Source organism: Dromiciops gliroides, chromosome 1 (assembly GCF_019393635.1).
Source record: "Dromiciops gliroides isolate mDroGli1 chromosome 1, mDroGli1.pri, whole genome shotgun sequence".
In the NCBI taxonomy this organism is placed as follows: domain Eukaryota; kingdom Metazoa; phylum Chordata; class Mammalia; order Microbiotheria; family Microbiotheriidae; genus Dromiciops; species Dromiciops gliroides.
The window spans coordinates 616,681,257-616,709,238 of NC_057861.1; the positions used below are offsets into that span (position 1 = coordinate 616,681,257).

The following is a 27,982-nucleotide window of genomic DNA, read 5'->3' on the forward strand; positions in this document are numbered from 1 at the left end:
AGGGCCAGTGCTTTATCCACCTAGCTGCCCCCTATATATTGACTTTGTATAGAAAAATCACATGTGGAAATATGCACTATAATCTAGATTCATCTTATTTACATAATAAGCCCGTGCATTTGGATCACACGACCAGAGTCTTGGGACAATCCATTTGGTAACAGTTTTCTTGAACTGTAGGTAGACTTAGTGACTAGGAAGAAATAAAAGCCTTTGAAATCCAAGTCTGTACACAGCAATATCTGATAATTAAATCATGTTTAAAGGTTTGCAAAGAGCTTAACGTACATTATCCAATCCAAGAAGCTTTTATTAAATATCTACAAATAAGGTAATGTGCTAAATGCTGGGGGTGGAGAATGGAGAATATAAAGATAAAAAGAAAACCAGCCCCTGCCTTCAAAGAGCTTATAGTCTGAGTTTCATAATCACTCAATGAGGTAGGTACTACAGAAACCATTAGTATTTTTTTTCTTATTGCTATTGTTTAAAAGCCACAATGAAGGAAGAAGTTAGAGGGGCACATTGATACACTGTTAGTACTGCTATGAATTGGTACAGCAATTCTGGAATGCAATTTGTAACTATGCTCCCCAAAGTTATTAACCTGTGCATATCTTTTGACCAAATGATACCATTACTAGTTCAATGCCCCAAAGTGATCAAAGCAAGAGGAAAAACTCCTGTAATGTACAAAAAAATTAATAGTATCTCCTTTTGAAATGGCAAAGAACTGGAAACTAAAGGGATACAATATATCAGTTGGGGAATGGTTGAACAAATTAAGGTATATGAATGTAGCGGAATATAAGAAGTATAATATCACATCACATCACATCACATCATATCACAACACAACACAACATAATGTAATATAATATAATATAATATAATGCTATAAGAAATTATGAAAGAGATAGTTTCGGAGAAATCTGGGAAGACTTAAATGAACAGATGTAGAGTGAAATGGGCAGAACCAGGAGATCAAGTTATACTATAACAACAACACTATAAAAATGAAAGATTTTGAAAGACTTAAGAATTCTGAACAATGCAACAATCAAACATGATTCCAGAAGGCCAATGATGATGAATGTTACCTGACAGAGAGGTGACTGGCATATGCACAATGAGATATAGATTTTTTGATATAGCCAGTGTTGGAATTTGTTTTGCTGGACTGTTTATTTGTAGCAAGGGTTTTTTGTTTTTGTTTTTGTTTTTTGGGGGGGAGGGTAGGGAATATCGGAAGGAGGCAAAAATGATGGATAATTAAAATAATTTTAAAAAGTCAAATTAATAAACAAATGATAATTGTGTTTCTAAGGGCTTTGACAAATTGGACATTGTATCTTGAGCTCTCCCTTCCCCTTTTCCTTTTCCCTGTCCCTTCCATCTTCTACCTTCTCTCTTAACTCACCATTACACAGGGATGAAGTATATGGTTATTTGTTATGTTTGGTAAATGGAATTTTGTGTTCCTTGTCCTTAATTTTTAAAGTGGGTGGATAGAACGTTTTATACCTCTCTCTATAAAAACAGAACACAAAACAAACCACCACACAACTAAATTACATTGATTTTCACTTACATGAACTTTGCTTTCAGTGAGTCAGAGACCTTGGATGGAAAAAAGATTCCTTATCCTTAACCTTGTAGTTGTAAATTTATTATTTTTTTTTCAACCAACAGAAATCCACTTTGTCTCCCTCTCACCTTCCCCTCTCAATTGTGAAAGAAAAACAAAAATCATGTTGTAACTATGTATAGTTACTTGTCACTTGCATACGGCTGTCCTTGGAATCCAGATCAAAGTAGAAGATAGCTTAAAATGGAAGAAAAAAATACTGGTTCTAGAGATAGAAGACCTGGGTTCAATCCTGATTCTGCTATTTGTTACTTATAACCTCCTTTGGCCTCAGGTCCTTCACCTGTAAAATGAGGGGGTTGAGCCAGATGGTCTCTGAGGTCACTTTCAGCTGAAAGGCTATGATCTTATTATCCTTATGGTTGCATTAACTAAATCCTTTGGACAAGTCCCAAACAGACCACACATTTCTATTGAAAAGTTGGAGGCCTGAATGCAGGTCTTCTGGCCCTAAATCCAAATAGCTTTACTTAACTTTATCAGAACAGCCTTAATCTGGAGGGAGGCTACATGACTTCAGAGCACACAGCACAGTTCTTTAGCTTCTCAGAAGGTGTCATGGTGACACAGAATATAATTAACCCTAAACCCTCCCTTTGGATTTTATTCTTCCTTCAAAATGGGGAGTGGAGGAACTCCCAAACTTCCTGTATCATAGGTTCAGGAAGAGATGACAAGAATGAAGTGAACCTAAGAGACAGAAAGTTTGGGACTTTCCTCATGAAGTTGTCTTGGTTTCCCCCAACTGCTAGGATATCGCTCTCCCCATATACCATGTATTAATTATATATATTCTATATATACTCTTATGGTTATGTGTTGTTTACCCCGTAGGCTTCTTGAGAGTGTTAACCAACTGTCTTGACTCCCAAGGACACACAGGGAGTCCAGCTTGAGGCGCAAATAACTACTTATGTCAGCTCAGGGGAGGCTTCCTTCTTGACATTTTTTGGGCCTCCTTCATCCTAGGAGTCCAGTGTTTCTGGAAAATATGGCAACTCAAGAAGACAAGTTCAGGGGGCCCCTTAACAAGAACATGAACTGTTTCATTTTTGTGTTTCTAACTCCAGTACTTATAAAGGAACTTGGTGTGGTGGATAGAGAGCTGGCCTTAAAACCAGCAAGACTTTGATTCCATTCCCATTTCTGATCCTTATCATCTACATACATAATCCTAGGCAAATCACTTCTTCTTTCAGTATTTTAGACAACTCTTTTAGAATCTAAATTGCAGAAAAGATACTGACCTGCACAGGTAGATGTTTCTGCAATAGTTCCCTAAACCAGGGAAATCATAGGTCCAGGCCTTCTTCTAACCACAGTGCCTGGTACTTAGTAAGTGCTTAATAAATGCTTGTGGATTAAGGCAGGTATGTGTGTATGTGTGTGTGTGTGTGTGTGTGTGTGTGTGTGTGTGTGTGTGTGTGTGTGTGTATTTTTTAAACTTAGTATTCGGGATGAGACTTTAGGGAAAAATAACTCTCAACTCTAATTAGCTGCAGGGGCTTAAAAAAAAAATCTGTTTTTTTGCCTAGCTAGGCTCTAACACAGATCTCCAGGATTCCATGCTAACAACAACACAATAGTTTTCCCATTGCCTCATGGGACCAACTCAGTTCCCAGATGTGAAACCATTTCAATGCCAGAGATAATTCCTCAGCGCTGTGCTTTGCATCTTCAAGGAAAGGCTTCATCTTATTCACTTGCTTAATGAACACGCATCAGTGAGAGCATGTTCAGAGGTTGTCAGAGCAAACATACAGCAGGAGGCTTGTTCAACACTGTTGGGCCTGACTGGCAAACAGCTTGTTGTTGCTGCCTTAATGATGAAGGGGACAATTCCCTTCACTCTCACCCTGCAAGGGGACCGGCTCTGCAGCTGTCACAGGGAAGGCCTTGCAAGCTTAATTAACCAGGTGGAATGGGCCCTGTTTCCAGCAACGCTTTGGCTCTGAATGGAAAAGGGAAGGGGGGGGGGAGGAGAAGAGAAAGGTAGAAGTAGGGGAGTTGTGGGGGCAGAGGGAGGAATGTGTGGAAAAGCAACAAGATTGGGGTCACAGAATGATCATGCAAACTACACTCAAAACCTCTCAGTCTCCATTTTCTGTACAGTCACAGGTTTTTCATCTTAAAGGGCCCTGTTGGAAGATGCAGAGCATCTAATTTGCTTTCCAGAGAGTCAAAATGTAATACAGTAAATGCATCCATGAGACAACACCAAGGGACAGACAAAAGGGAACTTTGCATGGCTTTACCTCTGTCAGTGGGCCCCTTATGACTGCAATCTTCAAAGCTCCTTGAATTTTTTTTTCTTTTCTTTAAAACAAAACTACATTGAATGGCTTATTCAATAGAAGATAAACTAGGGTCTCCTAGCTTCTGGCCCTTCTATGTAGTTGGGTAGGCAATCATTATACTCAGGTCACCAACCAGATAGGTGTTGGGAGGGAAAGTGAGAACAGGGGGAAAAGAGCTATAACAGAATACTAGACACTGATTATGCATGGTGTCCTTATGCTGAGCACTGTTATATAAGGGCACCCAAATACCACACAGACTCTGCTGTTCAAGGGTTTACAGGCTAAGAGCTGTCAATCTACAAAACAATCAATTCAACCTAATTCAATTCAAGGAACATTTATAAGCACCTACTATGTTCATGGCTTTGTGGTAGCTCCCAGATAATAAAAAGATATCCATTAACAATAACACCTCACATTTTTATAGTACCTCAAGGTTTACAAAATGCTTTCCTTACAACAACCAATAAATTCGGCAGCAAAGTGTTTTAAGTTTCATTTTGTAGATTAAGAAACTGAGGCTTAGAGAGGAAATAAAGTGATTTATCTAGTACCACATAGCTGGGATCAGAGCCGAGAATGAAACCCATCATTCTTACCCCTATTCTATGCTGTTTTCTAGGTGTTTATGATAAAAGAACGGAAAGAGAAACACAAATAACTATCATGCAAGGAAGTGTAATAAAGTAAGATAGAGATTCTAATAAAGTGTTATGAAAAATTTAAGGGTGGGATTTGGAGTCAAAAGACTTAGATTCAAGTCCTAGGGCTGGCATTTATGACCTCATGTGTGATGTAGGCAAGTCACTTCAACTATGTGGGTCTGAGTTTCCTCATCTGTAAAATGAGAGGGTTGGAGGAGATGAGTGTTTTTCAGCAGAGATAATGGAGTATTTTGCCTCTTCCTTTTCCAGCTCATTTCACAGATGAGGAAACTGAGGCAAACAGGGTCCAGGGTCAGGCAGCTATTAAGTGTCTAAGGCCGTATTTGAACTCATGAAGATGAATATTCCTGATTCCAGGCCCAGCATTCTATCCACTAGATACATAATATTAAAAGATGACTCTGGTCTATACCTATGATTTTATTGGTGGAGAGAATTCCTATCAAGGAAATCGTCTTTATTGATGGCAATCAGCAATTGTTCTACAACTTGAGTCTTAGAGAGTTATGCTGGGTACGGAAAGGTTGAGTGATTTGCTTAGGATCACACAACTTGTATGTGTCAGAGGTAAGACTTGAACCCAGGTCTTATTGACTGAGAGGCTAGTTCTGACTCTAGCCACCACACTGTGGCTATTATTTCAGCAAATAATGCTGTAGCTCAACAGCTAAAATATACCATGTGCTAAAAACAGGCCCAAGTGGCTGAATCTAGGCAAGATCTCAAGGGTAGAGAGATGGTACAAGATTAGTATAGCACATAAATCATTTGCATTTGCTTATATTAGGGTGACAGCATATACAGTTAGTGCACATTTATAAGGGGATAACAACCAATTTGCAATTTATCTCTAAAGCATCCAGCAGCCTACAAGCTCAATATCAGTCAACAATGTGATAGGGTAACCAAATAAAAAAAGAACTAATGCTAGTTAGTTTAGGTTGCATAAATAGAATCCTAGTGTTCAGAGTGAGAAAATAGTCTGTATCAGGAGACAGAGTTCCTCATTGATGTCTTCAGTCTGATGATCTTCAATTGCCAACTTGTTAGGGATCCTACAGAGGGTATTTTTGTTGGGCTGGCTGGTGTTTGAAGTCTAGTCTAACTCAGAAATTCACTGTAGGAGGTCAAAGTTGTTATAATTTTTTTGTCTGGTTAAGATGGTTCTCTTAGAACATGAGATTCTCATGTTCATCCTAAAAAAGATGCATTTTTGTCCACTGTGTGGATTCATTTTGTTTGACTATGTTTACTTGTTACAAGGGTTTCTTTCTTTCAATAAATTGGGGAGGGACTTGTAGGGGGCAGTACTAGGAAAGGAGACATTGATGATAGTGATACCACACCCACACCCCCTCATCAAAGAGTGCCATTATAATGATTCTTCAAATGCACAGAAGAGAACAGAAGTTTAGAAGAGAGCACAGACAAGTAAGACAGTTTTGAAAGTAACATGTAGAATTTATTAAAATTTTTTAAGGTTAAGTAGAATGAAATGGAGATTCATACTTTCTCAGATATAGAATCCTATTTTTACATTTGCTTTCTATATGGAAATACTCTTTTTTTTTTGGTGTTTAAAATGAAAAAAAAAAAACCAAACCCATACCAAACTATTCATGTGCTTCCCTGCTCTCAATTAAAAGGATGCATTTCATCTGGGGTACAATCATCTAAGGGTGAGTGGATTTAAATGGATGCAATTTATCCTTACACATATCCTTAGAAAATTTCTACCAAGGATACTGGAAATACATTCTCATTCCCTCTGGAAATGATTATGTCATGGCTTCAGCACTCACCTAGAAAGACTAGGTCCTTATACTATATGGCATCATTCATAACCAAAGGAGGTGTCATAATCCATTTTAAAGATCTGATCATCCAAGAAAACCTAGAAAGAATTTTTATTATGAAGGGAGTGAAAAAAGAAATTGTGAGTGGTAGCATAGGCTGAATGACAAAGGGTTTTTCTAAGCAAAAGACTTAGCATATTAATAGTAGGATTCCTTTATAGACTAAAAGGTACTCTCAAACATTTTTCCTTGGCCTCTCCATTTAAACTGTACTGCTGAAGTGCTTGAGAAGGGAAGGGAACAGGACAATCTTAAGAGAACCCCTTTCTGCTATATCCTCTCTTAGGTCTGTTATACCAGAATTTGTGAATAGTGAGCAGAGAGATAAGGACAATGTAGCAGTCCTTCCCCATGCCCCCTATTTATACCTCAAGTCCACAAGAACAACAGTTGTGGTTTAGTGAGAACTATACTTAAAATGTACTTGTGCAGACCCTAGTATGCTAAGGCACTTGATCTCTTCCCACCATTGCACAGAGGGCTGTCATAATCCTGGAAGGAAGAACCATCACTGGTCCTACAAAGAAGAAGGAAATCTCTCTTCAGGCTCTTCAGTGCCCTTCCCTCTGCCATTGTCTACTAGACTAGTATCCCAAGAACAACATTAGTGAAGGGACCTCAGAAGGAGCACATGAATTCTTCTCTCAGTCTCACACTGTATTTTCTGTGGGTGCTTTTTGACCTTCTCATGCCTCTCAACAGAACCTTGGCCATTTGCAAGGTGAGATGAATGGATGAAAAGAATACAAAATCATTTATTAAGCACTTACTATGTGCCAAGTACTAAAAAGTGGGGATATAAAAAAGCAAGAGTGAGGACAGTGTCTGCCCTTAAGAAGCTTACTTTTGGGGGAAGGCAGTAGAGGTTAAGTGACTTCCCCAGGGTCACATAGCTAGTAAGTGTCTGAGGCTGGATTTGAACTCATATCCTCCTGAGTTCAGGACTGATCCTCTATCCACTGAGCCACCTAGCTGCCTCAAGAAGCTTACCTCTTAATAGAAAGAGGCAATGAATATGTGGGATTGTTAACTAAGGAGAGATATTTTGATTTGGAAAATTACTAGGTTGGTGAATGAAGCCATGTGGGAATAGATTGACAAACCCTTTCTAGGAGTAATGGCTTTACTAATTTGATTATTGTTCCAGAACTGGAAAATGAGATGGGGCAATGCAAACACCATCAAGGCAGCTAGTGAAAAGATAGTGGGGTCTGAGAGGGGGTCATCAAACAGACCAGCAGGGCCCTGAAAGATTTTCATTTGGGTTAAGTCCTTGGGGCATGGGTTCTGGTCCAGTGGCAAGTCAGCTGGGGAGGATGTGGGAGGAAGTAGGAAATGGAGATGGCATTCTCTTGTTTGTTTAGGGAAGTGGCAGAAAACAAATTGAGGAAGGATAATTTTCTTTCCTCTTTCTCCATAAGTTCCCCTCAACCTGAAAGAATTTCAGAGGCCAAATATTTTATAGTGACTGGTAGGTGAGGTTCATATTTTAATTCCTGGTTTCAGTTCTATACTGAAGGCTACTTGAAAGGGTGAGCTAGATTGCTAGACTGCAGTCTCCATGAAGACAGTGATTGTATGTTTTCTAGCGTTTATATCTGTACCAGCTCCTAGTGTAAGATGCTACAGTATTTAATATTTGTTGACATCGGAGGTGGAGTTCAAGGTCTCTTACTTCATTGGGACCATCTCCAGTCATCCTGACCTATGTCTTGCCACTGGACTCCAGTGACTCTGGAGGAGAGAGTGAGGCCGATGACTTTGCACAACCATGCCTTACTTAAATCCAATTCACTTGCAAGTCAAGACATCACTTTCCTTATGCCATTGATCCTCTTCAAGAACAAAGGATAGGGGGCAGCTAGGTGGTGCAGTGGATAGAGCACCAGCCCTGGAGTCAGGAGGACCTGAGTTTAAATCTGGCCTCAGACACTTGACACTTACTAGCTGTGTGACCCTGGGCAAATCACTTAACCCCAATTGCCTAAAAAAGAAAAAAGAAAAGAAAAAGAACAAAGGATAAACAACAATAAACACAAACAAACATGTATATATGATGGGGAGGGGGAGGTGTGGACAGTAGGGCATCTTTTGGCGGTTTTCATGATGAGTCACAATTTCCCAAAAGGTATGTTATCTTTTTCCTCTAAAATCCCCTCAACTTCTTTTCTACATCCCCCCAAAGCCCCAAATGGGGTTCAGACTTGATGGAAAGTCTGAGCATACCAAAACTTTCTTTGTTCCCCTCTCAATCCTGGGGAAATCTCAAGACTGGGAAAAGCACTGCTCCAGAATAATCCTGGAACCAAGCTCAATCTTAGGCCTGTACCCACAAAAGGGAGTATCAGATAGCGGTAGGGGATTGGGAGATAGCAAGTAATTTTCTGGAGCCCCCCAGTCAATCTTCCTGTACCTTTGGAGTAGCTCTGACTTATCAATACTTCTTGTGTTCCTTGGAGGGAGAGCATGGAGATAGGTTTGTTATCTTGCATACTTCTAAGTTTGAAGAGAAGAATGACACTGGTTCAGTTATAGGAATACTTTCCATTCATTTTTTTCCACCCACTCTACCTATTAGAAGGGAAATGATAATTCCATTGCACTTTTCCAAGTGCCTGTTTATCAGGAAAAAGTGTTAAACCAACAGATGGATCCTGTACACTGAGAAATCTGGGCAAGGCACTTGAGTGTCTCGGGAAAATCATGTTCCCTTTCAGTTACTGGTCATCAGAGTCTTTAAACCTTCACTGTCATGTGTGTTATTTGATATCTCACAAAATAAACACCTATATGCCAAAGAGAGTAGAATTCTGGCAATAAGGATCTGACTGATTATTAAAAGTCATAGTAGAGGAAATGGAAAGAAAAATCACAAAATCATTGAAAATTCATACTGAAAATTACAAAGAACAAGTTTGGCCCCAAAGAAAAGAAATAAGAAGGTGCTTCTTCCCACTCCTTCAAAGAGGTGAGGGGGGAGGGGATCGCTGGGTGTGGAACATTACATATAACGTTGGAATTTTTTAATGTATTGATTAGTTTTGTTGAATTTTTTAAACTAATTTTTTTGCTATATAGGATGGCTCTTGAAGAGGGGAAGGGGGAAGGAAACAGGAGAAAATTTAGGTCATATAAAAACAAAATATATCAATAAATTCTGTGTGGGTTTAAAAAAATCACTGTAGAAGGTATGCCTCATTGTTGACCCCACTTCCTTCCTGAGGCCCCTACCTTGCCTACCCTTATTCTAGGTTCTGTGTTTAGCCTTTTTTAGAGGCAAAAACTAAACCTAAGGTGTAGGGAGGGCCAAGCCACATGGAAAAGCTGGTGAAATGGGGAAACTCTGTTTTTATAAGGAAAAAACATACACAATCTACCAAAGCAGGGAAAAGCCATGCTACAGAGTCCTGCCCCACAAGTAGTCCCTAAAAACAACTTTGCTTCTCCCCCAGAGTCATGGGGAGCATGGAGAAGATGCTTCCTGTTGGGTGAGTAGATTCTGTTTCTTCTCCTTCCCTTCCCCCCATCTCTACTCATGTGAGAGAAGAAAACAAGTTAGTTCCTGGTGAGTGTTTCTAGTCTGTGTCTGTGTTCAAATAGAGCTGGGCCACTCCTGGCCAAGGAAGCTATGTATTCTTCTTGTGCCAAGGCATAGCCTCACCAAAGTCATCAGAACATTGGTCAATGTATCCCCATATACTCTATGAGTTATTACCGAGCTTGCCCCAAACTTTGTTCCCATCAGAAGAGGCCACATTTACTAACTGCTGGCATAACTGTGTCAGAAGCAACTTGAGTTTCTCCAGAAACTAACTAGACTGTCATCCTTATTCTGTGATGGGGCATGAAGGAAGAAAAATGGAATTTCAGTTTACCTGTGCTATATCATAGAGAGCCCTGTGGAAAGAACACCAGACATAGAGCCATGAGTTTGTTGCCTGACTTACTCATGCATGATCTGTGAGGTAAAGGATCTAAAGGAACTTACTCTTTATTCTTAGCTGGAATCTGACTTAGCTGATAGGAGGTGATCGAGGAAGGCATGAAAACAGAGGTCTCTTTGCTGTTCCCTTGACTTTCTCCCACCCAGCCCAAAATGAGTTTCCAAAGCTTTCTTTTAAGACTGATGGCAAAAGCTATCAGACAAATGGAATAATGTATGAAACTTTTTTTTATAAAGTACAAAGCACCACATAAATGTAAATTATTAATAAATAACAACAGTAATGAAGGTGATGATAGCCATTCCAGTGAGTTAATGGATTTCAAGAAAATTGAGAAGCCTGACTCTAGAATACAACACACACACACACACACACACACACACACACACACATCTGTCAGTCTACCAATCTACCTATCAATGTAGCCAGAACTTAAATATGGTGGGATCTTACACAATTCCAGGATATCTTTGAGGGGGTAACATGGACCAACGATAAGAAGTGTGCATTCATTTCATAAAGGGGAAAGGGGACCTTCTAGTTTGCTTTGTCTGCCTCTGGCTCACAAGTACCCAGATTAAAGTCAAGGTGTTTGGCTGAAGGAAATTCAAAAGCCATCCCAAGTTTACACAGGGCACATTAGCTTCCCTGCACACTCCCTCTCCTGGCCTCTCCCCTTGATAATGCAGGCCACAGTGACACAGCAGAAGGTATATGCTGCTCCAACAAACCTCTACAATTTTAATCTTAGGCCTCCTCAGTTTACTACTGCACCCCTCTTATCCTCAGCCAACTTCCAGGGCTGAATGTCTAAGGGACCGCTTTCCAAACAACACCCTTCCCTCTCCCCAGCTCAAAGCAACTATCATAGACCAGGCCCAGGGTTTCAGTGAGAATCAGCAGAATCTTGGCTTGTCTTCGGTACTTCAGGATTGGGGAGCAAGCCTCTTTCTAGGGTTTATGTAGCTGAACAACCTGCCCCAGATTCAGGGCCACATGTGGTTTAATTTAACCACATAGTACCCGAAAAACCACCACAAACCGCACTGCAAAGCCTGCTCCTCTGAGTCAGGGACCAACCAATGGTATACATGGATTATAAAAGGCAGATTTATCTTGGCTATGATTTGGTTTAGAGCAAAGGGGACACAAATCCTTCTCTGGCAGAGTAATTGAAAGAGCCCGGATGGTGGTGTTGTCCTAGAAGGACCCAAGTTCCCTTAGGGCAGTGTGGCCCTCCCCAAAGCTGCTGCATCCCAGTGGAGAGGTTCAAAGTTTGAGAAAGATGACCAAAGCCCAACATCATATCTAAGCCTCCAGCAAGTTTGACTCCATTGTTCTTCCTCTCTTCCTAGAGCTAGAGAATTAAAAAGAAACATCTCTGGCAAGAAAGAACCTCAGGGTGGATATAGAACTCCTTCATCCTCTCGTGGCCCTGGGATGCTGAACAGGTGTACCATGTTTCCCATTCCCATTCCCATCCTCATTTCCATCCCCAAGTCTTTCCAGAAGGCTTATTTACCTTTGTGAAGACCATGCAGAGTGACTCCTGGTATACGGAGTGGGTAGAAGCCGGGGTCAGCTCTCTCCTCAATCAGTCCTGATTTTAGATTTTTTCCACCAAGTCATAAGAGTCCACTCCAGCCTTTCTTCCGTCCTGGTCCTCACACCCCTTTGTCGATCTCCTGCCTCTCCCTCTTCGAAACCAGAGACAATATCCCTTGGCAGAGGGAGTCACATTCATTCATAAATCATGACTGAACTATTTCTTGCTTTTCCCTGCCGGTGGAAGCAGGAGAGATTTGGGAGGGTCCAACAGAAAAACCACCTGAAAACAATTCTGCTAACAGTCAATGCAAACCTCTCTCTCTCTCTCTCTCTCTCTCTCTCTCTCTCTCTCTCTCTCTCTCTCTCACGCGCGCGCACACACACAGAGGCACTGCAATGTACACTAGCAAGCAGGCAGACACGGGGTGTGGGTGGAGAAACAAGGAGAGAGGAGGAGAGAAAATAAGAGATTCCCTTCCTTTTGTGTGAAAGGCAGAAATAGGAGCCTCTGCAGGGACAAACTGCATATTCATGAGCAGAGGGCGGAGACCGGAAGACACCTAATCCTAGTCCCCTTCCTACCTAAAACAACCTGTCCCCCTGCATCGAGTGACGTAGGGGTGACCACGGGGGCCCTGCCCAAGTCTCTCTTTTCCAACAGATGGTTCTTTTTCCATCCTGATTCTGCACCCCTCCCGCCTTGGTTCCCCTGGGGAGGGGAAGGTCTGCGGCACTTAAGGGGAGGGAGTCCCTGGCTCTGGAGCAGCTGCTGTAGCCGCAGGGAAAGGGTACTGTCTCAGGGATCATTCCCGGGGCTAAACTGCGGGGAAACCTGCTGCCAACCCAGAGTCTGTAGGGAAAGTTCTCTGGCCTGGGCCAGGGTGGGTCCATATAGTCAGGTGATGTTATAGGCTGGCCCTCTGGTTCCACTAGTCCTCTGTATTATGATTTAGAGGGATCGTGGCCACCCTCTTTAAAATAACCCCATTCTCCATCCCACTCCCCAGACCCTTGCACATCACAGGACCGACAAATTCCCAACTCCAATTCACCCTCCCCAGAGCCTAGAGCATCAAAGGATAAGCATCGGGGCTCTACCGTGATTTATTTCATTGACATAGTAAATTCTTGCATGAGGAACCCCCCTGCACTGATTCAGGGCAGCACTTTCTCTTCAATTTTTAGTGTTAGAGAGATGTTTAATACACCAAGAGATGAAATAACTTGATCCAGGTCACACAGCCAGAGGCATATACAAGTCTTTCTGGTTGCAAGGCCAGATCTATATCCCTTCCACCATGGCTGCTGAATACATGATAGGGGGTTAATAAATCTTTGTTAAATTTGAATTTTGAAAATGCAATAATTACCATACTCAGAACCACCAGGCCCATCTTAGAGCTTCGGTAATCTATTCTCATAGGCAAAAGGACATTTTGATCACTAGTTTAAAGAAATCAAATACAAGCATGTCACAAATTTTACTAATCATGCTTGTTTGTCCTTTATTATGGTCTATGGATATATAGCCTATGAATTCTTTCACATTAAGGGGATTTTTTGGGGGGACACTGTGTTAATACCTTCACCATTCCCCTTTCTCCAACCTTTATATATTAAATATTGAAATTTGACCCACAGCATTCACATTTTTTTTTGGAAGTATTTCTTTATTTTTTTTTAAGAATAGAATTTTATTTTCCAAAATATATGTAAAAACAAATTTTAACATCAATTAAAAAAAAATTGTTCCACCTTCTCTTCCTCCTCTATTCCCACCCCCACCCACTAGAACTCAAGCATTTCAAAATAAATTATACATGAGTAGTCATGGAAAACATTCCCACGTTAGCTAGGTTGTGAGGAAAAAACAGTCAAAAAACTCCCAAAACTTCAGATTGAGGAATTGTCAAAGAGAAAAAACATTTTTTTAAAAAATGTGTTTCCAGGGGCAGCTAGGTGGCGCAGCGGACAGAGCACCGGCCCTGGAACCAGGAGCACCCGAGCCCAAATCCGGCCCCACACACCCAACACCCACCAGCCACATGACCCCGGGCAAGCCACCCAACCCCAATTGCCTCACCAAAAAAGAAAAAAAAAAGAGAAAAGAAAAAAAAATGTGTTTCCAACTATTTCAGATACTATCACTTCTTTCTCTGTAGATGGGTTGCATTCACATTTTTAATAAAAGTATTTTATTATTTATCAGTTATATGTAGAGATAGTTTTCAACATTTGTTTTTATAAGATTTCTGATTTCAAATTTTTCTCCCTCCTTCCCCTCCCCCCCCAAAGATAGCAGGTAATCTTATATAGGTTATATATGTACAATAACATTAAACATATTTCTGCATTAGTCCTGTTATAAGAGAAGAATCAGAGCAAAAATAAAAAACCTCAAAAAAGAAAAACAACAGCACCAAAACCAAAAGAAATAGTATGGTTTAATCAGCATCCATATTCCACAGTTCTTTTTTTTCTTTTCTAGATGAGTCCTTTGGAACTTTCTTGTACCATTGTATTGGTGAGAAGAATCTAGTCTATCACAGTTGATCAACACATAATGTTGATGATACTGTGTACAATGTTCTTCTGGTTCTGCTCAACTCACTCATCATCAGTTCATGCAAGTCCTTCCAGGTTTCTCTGAACTCCTCCTGCTCATTGTTTCTTACAGCACAGTAGAATTCCATTATATTCATATACCACAACTTGTTCAGCCATTCCCCAATTGATGGGCAGCCCCTCAATTTCCAATTCCTTGCCACCACAAAAAGAGCAGCTATAAATATTTTTGTACATGTGGGTCCTTTTCCCTTTTTTATGATCTCTTTGGGAAAAAGACCCAACAGTGGTATTGCTGGGTGAAAGGGTATGCACAGCTTTATAGTCCTTTGGGTATAATTCCAAATTGCTCTCCAGAATGGTTGGATCAGTTCACAGCTCCACCAACAATGCATTAGTGTTCCAATTTTTCCACGGCTTCTCCAACATTTATTATTTTCCTTTTTTGTAATATTAGCCAATTTGATAGGTGTAAGGTATAGCATTCAGATTTACCCATATCCTGGTTCTCTTTGGGCACTGGGACCACTATAAGCTTTCTTGTTCTTGGTCCTTCATTCTTGAAGGGGACCCTGATATGGGGAAACGATGTCATGACTTGCAGTGAATTGGATTTAAGTGAGGGAGGGCTGTGCAAGGTCACCAACCTTACTTTCTCCTCCAGAGTCATCTGGGTCTAGTGGCAAAATATATATCAGGACTGGGGAATGTTTAAGGCAGTTGGGCTTATGTGACTTGCCCAGGGTCCCATGGCTAGTAAGTGTGTGAGTTGAGATTTGAACTCAGGTCCTCCTGACTCCAGGGCCAGTGCTTTATCCACTGCACCACCTAGCTGCCCCAGGGCTGTTGTAAGGAGGCAAAACAGATATACATACCAATTATTTTTATTATTGTCATAACATACTTTCTTCCCTTCCACAATCCTATTTAGTTCTTCCTAATTCAAATAATAAAAGTTCATCACATTTATACAATGTACAGTATTTTCCTTACCACTACCCTCTGAGGTCTGTAATAGAAGTATACCAATCCAATTCTATTCAAGTGCATTCAACTCTTTGTGCTCAGTTATATGCTTGATATAATGACTGGGGAAGGAGGGAGGTGGTTCTATAAAAGTATCATAAGATGACATAATTCTTACAAAGATAAGTAAGCACAAGGTAATTTAATAAAAGACAGCACTAACATTTTTGGGTGGGTTTTTTTTTTAAAGGCTTCATCAAGGACCTAGCACATTAGTTGAACCATGAAGGAAGATGAAGATTCTGAAAGGCAGAGATAAGGAAAGAGTGTCTGCTAGGCAAATGCACAGAGGTGAGGAATTGATTGACCAATTATCCAGTCAACAAATAAATATTTATTGAGTGCTTAAAAGGTGGTATGAACTGTGTTGGGTGCTAGAAATGCCAATGTAACCCAAGTCTTGAAGTTCATTGGTATGGCACTCTCTCCTCATTGGTGGAGATCAATGCTCTGCACCTGTGAGGGGCAGGGCAGACTGACTTTTTGGACTTGGTTTTCACAAAGACAAAGATAAAAAATGAAATAGTCCTTGCTCTTAAGGAACTTGAGTTCCACTGGGGACATAGAAAAATATATGTATGTATACATATATACACATATATGTGTATATGTAATTATATGTAAAACAAGTACAAAAATGTGTATGAGTTGCAAGGTACTTAGAGAGGGAGGGTACTAACAGTTGGGCAGATTAGGAAAGACTTTAGGCAGAAGACAGTAGGTACTGTACTCGACTTGAATCTTGATGGAATCAAGGGATTCGATGAGGCTGAGGTCAGAAGGGAGTGCCTTCCTGGCACAGAGGAATGGGACATGAAGTATAGTGTGTAAGGAATAAAGAGACCAGTTTGGCTGGCTCATGGAGTGTGGGAAGGGGAGCAATGGATAATGAGGTTGGAAATATAGGTTAGGAACAAGTGATGAAGGGTTTCAAAAGCCAAACAGAGGTGTTTATATTTTATCCTAGAGGCAGTATGAAGCTGTTGTTGTTTACTGAACACAGGATGATGCGGTCAGACCTGTGCTTAAGGAGAACCACTTTGGCTGCTGTGTGAGGGATGGATTGGAGACAAGAGAGCCTGGAAGCAGAGAGAACAATTAGTAGGCTATTAGAGTAGTTCAGGAGAGGTGATAAAAACCTGAACTGGAATGGTGATTGGGAAGTAGAGAGAAAGGAACAAAAGTGAGAGATAGTGTGGAGGTAGAAACATAATTTGAAACATAATTTTAAAAATTTTAATTATTTTTTTTCAATGAACAAAAATCTAATTTCTCTCCCTCTCCAACTCCCCTATAGCCTCCACCCCCTTAAGCTCCGCAGGTCACTGTTATTGAGGGGGGGGGGAATCTGAAGCAAAATCCTTGTAACAAATATCCATAAATTCAGCAAAACAAATGTTCATATTGACTGCCTCCCCCCTCCCTCTCTCTCTTCTCTCTCTCCTCTCTCTGTCCCTTTCTCTTCCTTCTCCCTTCTTTTTCTCCTTTCTCTCTCATTTTGTTGATCAGAGTTCTTAATCCTTCAAAGTTGTTTGTTTTTACAGTGGTGTCATTATATACATTTTTCTCTTGGTTCTGTACTTTTCACTCTGTATCAGTCCATATAAGTCTTCTCAAGTTATCTGAAACTGTCCTCTTCATCTCTTACAACACAGTAGTTTTCTACTACATTCATATATCATAAATTTGTTTGGCCATTCCTTAATTCATGGACACTCCTTTAGTTTCCAGTTTATTGCAACCACAAAAAATTGGCTATAAATATTTTTTCTACATTTGTATTTTTGCTCTTTCATTGATTTTTTTAGGGGTATCACTGGGTTAAATGGTATGCACAGTTTAATAACTTTTAAAGGATGGTTCCAAATTGCTTTCTAGAATAGCTGGGTGAATTTACACCTTCACCCCAGGTGAACTTTGTTTAAATTTGCATTTCTCTGTTGGTGATTTGGATCATTTAAAAATATGGCAATTGAGAAATGAAAATTTAACCAAAATTCTGAGACTCTACCCCCATCTATCAAATTGGCAAGAGAATGGTGGGCAAGAAGGAATGACAAATACTAGGACTGTGGGGAAAGAAGCACGCTAGTTGGTGTGGTTGGTGGAAGTGTGAATTGGTCCAACAATATTCTAGAAAGCAACTTGGAACCTAATTCATTTATTGTTTATTGATTTTAAAAAGGCATTTGACTCAGTAGAATAACATTCAGCCTTAAAGTCTTTCTTTGCAGGCTTTTTTAATGAACATGCTGTTTATACAAAATTCCTTGATGAATATAACGCTAGAGATTACCCTGTTTGATGGCTGATATCAAGTGAGACAAAATATAGTATATTTTTTGCTACTGAAGCTAAGAGCAAACCAGGGCAAACTGACTTCATTTTATTTTATGATGAGGTTATTAGGCTGACAGACAAAGGAAATGCTATCAATAGAGTATATCTGAATATCATCGAGGAATCTGACAAAAATCTCTTTAGTTTCATGGCCATATATAGAGACACAGGCTAGATGATAGTATGAAAAGGAAGACTGGTAAATGGTTGATTAGCTGTGCCCAATATTGTTGGTAACTAAATCAGTATCATCCTGGAGAGGAGTCTCCAGTGTCATGCTGCAAGGTTCTTTTCTCAGTCCTGTTGATTCAATTTAATTCAATAAACATTTATCAAGCATGTGCTAGGCACTGTGTTTGCTGAATTGAATTTCTTGATGTCTCCCCTTCCCACTGTCTACACTTAACCTGTCTTTTGTCCCATTTCCTTATTCTCTACTAGCCCAGGTACACTAATTTGGTTAATTAACTGATTCTAAGGTGTTAAAGAGACTATTGGTTACCAAAAGGTTAATGTCCTACCCTTATCCTCCCCAGGTAACATATAAATACTAAAAGGACCTTTTAGAAACACAATGGTCTAAGCTCAAAGGAGTAACACAGAGAAAAAGAATTTCAGTTACAAGGGACCTCAGGAGACCTTTACTTCCATCCATATCAAAGAATCCCCTCTACAAAGTATTAGTCAAGAGGTCATCTAGCCTTTGCTGAAATATCTCCAGTGAATTTTTTATTGTAACAAACAACTGGAAACTATTGGTGTGCCTATCAGCTGGGCAATGGCTGAACAAATTATGTATGATTATGATGGAATATTATTGTGCTATAAAAATGATAAAAAAGCACAGATTTAGAAAAATCTAGAAAAACTTGCTCACACTGATGCAGGAGTGAAGTGAGTAGAACAAGGATGAAATTTGTGTAATTATTATATCATTGTAAAGAAAAACAACTTTTAAAGACTTAAAATTTCTTATCAATACAATGACCACCCATGACTCCAGAAGACTGATGATGAAACATGCTTTTTACTCCTTGATGGAGATGTCAGTCATTCGGTCAGCAAGCACATATTAAATGCCTGCTATGTGCCAGGTCCTGGGTATACAAAGAAAGATAACAGACAAAAGTCCCTGCTCTCAAGGAGCTCATAATCTAATGGGGGAAATAACTATGTACAGACAAGACGTGGGATAAACTGGAGATAATCAACAAAGGAAAGGAACTGGCATTAAGGGGGCTTGGGAAAGGCTTCTTTCAAAAAGTGGAATTTTGTATGGGACATGAAAGAAACCAGGGAAACCAGGAGAAAGAGATGAGGAGGGAGAGCATTTTAGGCGTGGGGGACAGCCAGTGAAAATGTACTGAGAAGGGGCTGCTAGGTGGCACAGTGGATAAAGCACCGGCCCTGGATTCAGGAGGACCTGAGTTCAAATCCAGCCTCAGACACTTAACACTTACTAGCTGTGTGACCCTGGGCAAGTCACTTAACCCCAATTGCCCCGCCCCCCAAAAAATTGTACTGAGAGGTAATGACCTAGAGGTATAGAATGAGACATACATTTTCAGACATGGCCAATTTATGGATATGTTTTGCTTAATTATGCTTATTCATTCCAAGGTAAGGATTTTGGGGGCAGGAATATAAAATAGGGATGGGGAGAGGAAGCTAGTGATTACACTGCTTCCAAAATATACAAAGAGAGCAAAAGAAAGTTAGGAGGGAGGCAGACAAGCAGGTCAGTTTTGGAACTAATAGATTGAATTTATTATATAGATAAAACCTAACAAGCTTTGTAACAGAGATTGGTGGTTTCATATACAACCCCCCCCTTTTCTATTCTTCTTTGTATAGAGAAATGTCCAGTTTGTTGATGCCTGTCAAGTTAAAAAATTTAAAATTAAAATCTTGAAAAAATATCTCGAGTGAGGGGAAACCCATAAACCACTGAGAAAGCCCATTCTGCTTATGGATAGCTCTGATTGTTGGAAAGTTTAACTTGAAAGTGGGAATGTCTGGTACCCTGGCAGACTTGTTAGTGCGAGAGGGGGGTTTTAGAGCACAGCTTTTCATAACTCCTCAAATGGAACAGTTATCAACTCTACCTACATTAAGAAATAATAATAATGCAATAGTCATATATTTATGTAGTGTTTTAAGATTGGAAAAGTGCTTGGGTACAGAGCCAATCAACTCCCTCTAATGACTATCAGAGTAGTTAAGTATAGGGAGAAGGGCCAGTCACCACATAACATGTTCTGATGAAGGTAGTCAGGATTGGACATACTCTGAGACCAGCAAAATAGGAGGAAGAAGAGAGACAGAGGAGCTGGAGCGCTTTAGATAGATATCCTAAAGACATGTTTTATTTGAGGGGGCCTGTATCCTCTCTGAGCAAAAGTTTCCAGCTAAGGGGCAGCTAGGTGGCGCAGTGGATAGAGCACCGGCCCTGGAGTCAGGAGTACCTGAGTTCAAATCTGGCCTCAGACACTTAACACTTACTAGCTGTGTGACCCTGGGCAAGTCACTTAACCCCAATTGCCTCACTAAAAAAAAAAAAAAGTTTCCAGCTATTCTATTTGATTATTTGAATTGGAGAATTGCAGCTTCTCCTGATGTGACCCTGAATACTGTTAGTAGCATCTCTGAGGCCTCTGGGTATGTTGGTCCCAAGGCTAGTTTCAGTCTTCCAGTGTGAACAGAACAGAAGGTGGCCGTAGAGGGAGACAGAACAGAGAATGGAGGAGGGTTGGGTAGGAGGTTCTCAAAAAAATACTCCCCCAAATGAATCAATAGTCTCTGTGCTAAACGAGATGCTCTCCTTTATATCTCAGTTCCTGCCTGTCTTTGTTCACTCTTCCAATTCAGCAAAGTTTTTCAGGTATTATCATTATTGCAGGTATTATTATTTGTCAGCTGTAGTCTTGAAGCTAAAGAATCATCATAAAATCTCATATTTGTTTTTTTTTTATAAATTAAAAAATTTATTTTAGACTTAAATACAAAATGAGAAAGAAAAAAAAATTTCCATGTACACAGAAGAACATTAGAGAGGATTCAATATAAAACAATAAATTTTCATTTCAAAAATACCTATATAATAAATACTACATATTGTTTTCAAAGCTGCCCAGCTTTTCTTTTGCTTCCTTGTAGATTTTCTTTTCTTCTTTGCTGTGTATTTTTTATTTTTTCCTCTCTCTCTCTCTCTCCCCCACACACCCCCTGCCCTAAAAAAGGATATAATTATGCTCATATATATATATGTATATATAAGCATAGGTACATATGTGTGTATATGTGTATGCATGTGTATATGTATATATCCCCAAGCATAGATAGATAGATCATAGATAGATATATCTGAGCATAATTGTAGCCATGTGTTTATGTATACACACACACACACATATAGACACTCATACATATGTATGTAAGACCATACTGTGCTTATTTCCACTTGTCATCTGTTTCTCTGAAGGTGGATAGCATCTTCCTCCATAAATTCAAATCTTTCCATGTTTTTCTAAATCAATCAGCTCATCTTTTCCTACACCACAATAATATTCCAACCCAATCACATTTTATCCAAGAGATTATCTATCACAGCTTTCCTCCCCTAGTTTTCTGCATTCCTTCTATTCTTGGCTGCATAGGTTTTATATAGAAAATAACATTTTAATTTAAAGTAATCAAAAGTATCCATTTTACTCTTCAACAGATCTGATACTACTGAATCTACTTCTTTTACATACTTTCCTCCTGGTTTCTTTGAAGTTCCTGACCTTTTGTTATTTAAAATTTTTTTTAAATTTTAAATTTTAAAAATTTTATTTATTTATTTTTTCCCATTACATGTAAAGATAGTTCTCAACTTTTGTTTATACAAGCTTTCCAATTTCAGATTTTTCTCCCTCCCTCTTCTCCCTCCCCCCTCCCATAGACAGCAGGTAATCTGATATAGGTTATATATATATAAAACATTAAATATATTTCTGCATTAGTCATGTTATAAGAGAAAAATCAGAGCAATGAGGAAAAACCTCAAAATAGAAATACAACAGCACCAAAAACAAAAGAAATAGTACGGTTCATTCAGCATCTATACTCCACAGTTCTTTTTTTTTTTCCCCCTGGATTTGGAGATCCTCCTCCATCATGAGTTCCCTGGAACCCTTCTGTACCATTGCATTGGTGAGAAGAATATAGTCCATCACAGTAGGTCAACACACAATGTTGATGATACTGTGTACAATGAATGTTCTTCTGGTTCTGCTCATCTCACTCATCATCAGTCCACGTAAGACCTTCCAGGTTTCTCTGAACTCCTCCTGTTCATTGTTTCTTATAGCACAACAGTATTCCATTACATTCATATAGCACAACTTGTGCAGCCATTCCCCAATTGGTGGGCATCCCCTCAACTTCCAATTCCTTGCCACCACGTACAGAGCAGCTATAAATATCTTTGTACATGTGGGTCCTTCTCCCCTTTCCGTGATCTCTTTGGGAAAAAGACCCAAAAGTGGTATTACTGGGTCAAAGGTTATGCACAGCTTCACAGCCCTTTGGGCATAATTCCAAATTTCTCTCCAGAATGGTTGGATCAGTTCACAGCTCCACCAACAATGCATTAGTGTTCCAATTTTTCCACAGCTTCTCCAACATTTATTATTTTCCTTTTTTGTCATTTTAGCCAATCTGATAGGTGTCAGGTGGTACCTCAGAATTGTTTTAATTTGCATCTCTCTAATCATGAGTGATTTAGAGCATTTTTTCATATGGGAATAGATAACTTTGATTTCTTCATCAGAAAACTGCCTGTTCATATCCTTTGACCATTTCTCAATTGGGGAATGACTTGGATTCTTATAAATTTGATTTATTTCCCTATATATTTTAGAAATGAGGCCTTTATCAGAAGTACTGGCCATAAAAATTGTTTCTCAGCTTTCTTCCTCCCTTCTAATTTTGGATGCATTGCTTCTGTTTATAAAACATTTTTTAATTTAATGTAATCAAAATCATCATTTTGCATTTTATAATATTCTCTCTCTCTTGTTTGGTCATAAACTGTTTTCCTTTCCAAAGATCTGAAAGGTAGACTATTCATTTCTCTCCTAATTTACCTATGGTATCACTTCTTATGTCTAAATCATGTATCCATTTTGACCTTATTTTAGTATAAGGTATAAGATGTTGGTCTATGCCTAATTTCTGCCATACTATCTTCCAGTTTTCCCAGCAGCTTTTGTTAAATACTGAGTTCCTATCCCAGTAGCTGGAGTCTTTGGGTTTATCAAACACTACATTACTAGTATGACCTTTTGTTCTTGCAAATGAACTTTTTGTTATTATTTTTTCTAATTCAGTAAGATAATTTTAGTAATTTAATCGGGAGGACATTAAATGGATTAGCTAGGTAAAATTGTCAAATTTTTTGTTATATTGGCTTTACCTACCCATGAAGAATAAATATTACTTCTTTTCTTTCTTCCTTTTATTCCCCTGGGGCAATGAGGGTTAAGTGACTTGCCCAGGGTCACACAGCTAGTAAGTGTCTAGTGTCTAAGGCCAAATTTGAACTCAGGTTCTTCTGAATCAGGGCCAGTGCTTTATCCACTGCACTACCTAGCTGCCCCAGTAAATATTATTTCAATTATTTAGATCTGATTTTGTTTAAAAAGTGTTTTCTGTTTATGTTCTTATAGTTCTTGTGTCTGTTTTGGCAGGCATACTTTCAGATATTTTATACTGTCTAGTTATTTTATTTTATTATTATTTTTTACTGTCTAGTTATTTTAAATGGTCTAAAACCATATTGAATAATATTGCTGACACATAGTGTAGTTTCCCTATTTTTCTCTTTTGGTTAAATCTATTTTAGCTTTAACTTTGTCTGAGATTATGAATACTACTCCTGCTTTTTTTACATAATAAATGCTACTCCTGACCTTTGTTTTATCTTTGTGTGTATGTCTCACTTTTATAGCATTTCCTGAAAGCAATAGATTGTTGAATTCAAATTTTTTTTTTAAGTGAGGCAATTGGGGTTAAGTGACTTGCCCAGGGTCACACAGCTAGTAAGTGTTAAGTGTCTGAGGCCGGATTTGAACTCAGGTACTCCTGACTCCAGGGCTGGTGCTGTATCCACTGTGCCACCTAGCTGCCCCTGAATTCAAATTTTTTATCTGCTATCAGTTTCTATTTTATGACTAAATTCGTCCCATTCACAATCTAAGATATAATTACTTGTGTTTTCCTCCTTTCTATTTTTTCTCATTATCCTTCTCACTCTATTCCTATTTCTCCTCACTTCTCTGCTTTACTTCTACCCACTACCTTGCCCTCCTCAAAGTCCCTCCCTTATCCTCTCCCTTCACCGTATCCCCTTGTCCTCATTTCTTTCTGAATTTGGAAGAGGTTTATACCCTTCTAGATATTTATGTTGTTCCCTCTTTAACCCATTCCTGATGAGAGTTAGCTTCCAACACTACCCACCCTCCCCCATTAGCTTCTTCAATATCAATTTTACTCTTTAAGCCTCATTCATATGAGATAATTATTCCTTTTTATTTTTCTCTACAGTTTTAATTTTTTTAGAATCCCCCTATCACACTCAGTTCAGTCGAAGCCTTTTTTTCAAACTACCCAAATAATGACAGCCTTATGACTGATAATAAATACTGATAATATTTTTACATATAAGAAGTAAACAGTTTGACCTTATTGAGTCCCTTATAATTGACTTTTAATGTTTACCTTATATTTCTCCTGGATGTATTATGTTGAATTTCCCCTTAAGTTCTGTTCTTTTTTTCCCCACAACTACCTTAAAGTCTTCCAGTTCATTAAGTGCCCATTTCCCCCCCACTCAGGGAAGTTTGATGGGCAAATTACCCTGACTTGTAACCCCAACTCTTTTGCTCTACAGAATATAGCATTCCAAAACCTACTATCCTTCAACATAGTAGTAGGTCTTGTGTAATCCTTATTGTACACAGCTCCATGATATTTAAATTTTTTTTTCTTGTTGCTTCTAATATTTTCTCCTTAACTTGGGAGCTTTGAAACTAGGCTATATTCCTATAACTTTTCCTCCTGGGATCTCTTTCAGGTGTTGATTGGTGGATTTTTTTTTCTATTTTTGCTTTGCCTTCTTATTCTAGAACTTCAGGGCAATTTTCATTGATAATTTCCTGTAATATTGTATAAAATTGTTTTAATTGTAATTTTCAGGTGGTCTGACTATTCTTACATTATTTCTCCTCCATCTGTTCTCAGATCAGTTGTTTTTCTGATGACATGTTTCATATTCTCTTCTATTTTTTCATTGTTTTGATTTCATTATTTATTGGTATCTTAGAACACCATTAGTTTCCTTTTGCCCAGTTCTAGTTTTCAAGAAATTATTTTCTTCCTTAAGTTTTTGGTTCTCTATTTCAAGTTAGTTGACTTTCTTTTCATAATTTTCTTGATTTTCTTGGATTGCTCTTATTTTTAAAAAAATTTTTCCTGTTTTTTTCTCAATTTCTCTTGTTTGATTTTTAAAATCCTTTTTAAAGTTATGCAAATAACTTTTTGTGCTCGGGGCCTTTTGATATTTCTGAAAAAGGAGTGGCTTAAAACAATTTTTTTAGCTTCATGATCTTCCTTTGAATATCAACCCAGATCTTCTCTATCCCCATAGTAGCTATCTATGGATGGGTTCTTTTCCCTTTGCTTACTCATATTTATTTATTCATTCATTTACTTATCTATTAATTCATTCATTCATCAATTTATTTATTTATTTCTTCACCCATTCACTCACCTATTTATTTATTTACTCACTAGCTCATTTATTTATTTGTTTTAGTAGCTATTATTATAGTCCAGTTTGAGGTATGGGGAATGATACCCCAAACCTCAGGTTCTTTTTACTGTTATTTTTCTAAGGTCTATCCTAGGGCTCAACCTTGGACTCTCCTCTCCACTCCTAAGCCATGGCTAGGGTCCCCAGACACACTATCCTGCAAATGATCTTGCTCCCTGTAGTCCCTCTGGTGGCTGCAAACTACACTTGTCTTCTATGCCCTGGGACTGAAACCAGGGAATCTGCTTTCCTGCAAGTGCCCACAAGCAACAGGATCTCCATTTCATGGCTACCTCAGTCAGCAGGTATGTGCTAGCTCCTCCTTCTCCTCTATAGCCACAGTCCAGCCTGGGACACATATGGTCAGCACAGCTATGCTTGGTATCCCTCAACAGTGGAAGGTCATTCAATCTTCTCCCACTCAGCTATCAGACCCCCTCACTGTTGTTGCTTGTTCTTCATTTTCAAAGATGACCATGACATCAGGAGGTGATGTCATGACTTGCAGTGAACTGGATTTAAGTGAGGGAGGGCTGTGCAAAGTTACCAGCCTCATTCTCTCCTCCAGAGTCATTTGGGTCCAGTGGCAAGATCTATCTATCTATCTATCTATCTATCTATCTATCTATCTATCTATCTATCTATCTATCTATCTATCTATCTATCTTTCTATCTTTCTATCTATCAGGATGACTGAAGATGGTCCTGGTATTTAAGGCAATTGGGGTTGTGACTTACCCAAGGAAACATAGCTACTAAGTGTCTGAGGTGATATTTGAACTCAGATCCTCCCAAATTCAGGGCTATGCCATCCATTATGCCATCCAACTATCCCAGACCCCCACAGTATTCATTAGATGAACCCCAACTGTCCCCAGGGTTCATTGTTTATTGATTCCACAGAATTGGCCTGGAGGTGTTTGCACTTCACCCAGGCTGAATCTCTACCCTCAGAGGTGGGGGCCTTCTCAAGTTGTTTTTGGGGAACAACTGCTTTACCCTGACTTTTGATTATTTCCTCTGCTCTAGTTCCCTCTGAGGTGATGTTCGGTCTTTTTTTGGGGGAAGGAAATTTGAAGAGCTGAAAGTTTTCTGTGCTACTTGGCTATCTTCCCAGAATCCTCTGGAATCTAGGATTTGGAGGGAACTTCAGAAGCCACCTTGTTTTATCTACGCCTTCTCCATCATACCCAACTAATGCTTGGCCTCCGATGGGAGTGAACCCACTATATCCCAAGGTAACTTATTCCACTTCTTGATAACCTTAATTGTTAGTTTTTCCTTACATGAAGCCTAAATCTGTCTCATTCCAGCTTCTAATCCTTGTTCTTCAAGATAGGTCATGAAATGCCTGATGACTCTTACCATGTATCTACCTAAAGTTTCTCTTCTTTAGGTTCCTCTTAAAAGTCTTTCAACTACTGCTCATTTGACATGGTCTTATTATACTTATTATTAGTCTGGTTATCTTCCTCTGAAACATTTGCAACTTATTAGTGTTCATTCTTAAGATAGTACTCAGGACTAAAAAAAGACTTCAGATATGATATGACCAGAGTGGAGTCCACAAAGGGACCATCATTTATTTCCCTTTTCCAGCCATGCCTTGCCGCTGTAATGTAGCTAAATATCATACTTTTGGCTAATATTGAGCTCACAGTTCAATAAATCCCACATATCATTTTTACATAAACTTGTCAGACTGTTAAAACAAAAATCCCCATGCAAACTCAAGCTTGTTCTTTCCATTCTATTTCAGGTCAAGCAAGGGGACAGATTCAAGAAGCATTTAATTAATTGAGTATTTATCAAGCTCCTACCACATTCCCAGAATAGTGTTAAGAACTAAGTGTTATAAGAATGGAGTGGAGGATAAGCCAACTCAAAGAAAGTGTTTAAATACACATACTTCATCATATTTTTGCTTTAAAAAATTAATTCTGTATTTAATGAATACCAAATAAAATGTCCATTTTCATATACATCATAGTAAAAAAGAATATACATGAAATTGCAGATGTATATTATGAATAGCTTGCTTTTCTTTTTAAGTAGATGATAAATTCAACCTGTAGCTTTCAAAACTGTCCTGTTTGTACTTTTTTCTGTCCTTCCTTTGGTTCTTTGCATTTTTAACAAAAAGATACCTCAATTGCCATCTTTTCTATCTTCCTTTAAAAAATTATCCTATAATTATTCTCCCTCCAATCTCTCCCTCAATTGGAAAATAAAAAA

General features: G+C 38.9%; 1 protein-coding gene across 2 annotated transcripts in view; it reads right to left on the reverse strand.

Annotated features, from left to right (window-relative positions):
* CORO2A (coronin 2A) overlaps positions 1–12,441 on the reverse strand; it is a 167,743-nt gene extending 155,302 nt beyond the window's left edge. For both annotated transcript variants that reach the window (XM_043972382.1, XM_043972338.1), the window contains exon 1: positions 11,936–12,441. In XM_043972382.1, the coding sequence (XP_043828317.1) occupies positions 11,936–11,950 (15 nt within the window). In that variant the 5' untranslated portion in view covers positions 11,951–12,441. The remainder of the gene's footprint in view (positions 1–11,935) is intronic.
* Positions 12,442–27,982: the final 15,541 nt, after the last annotated feature.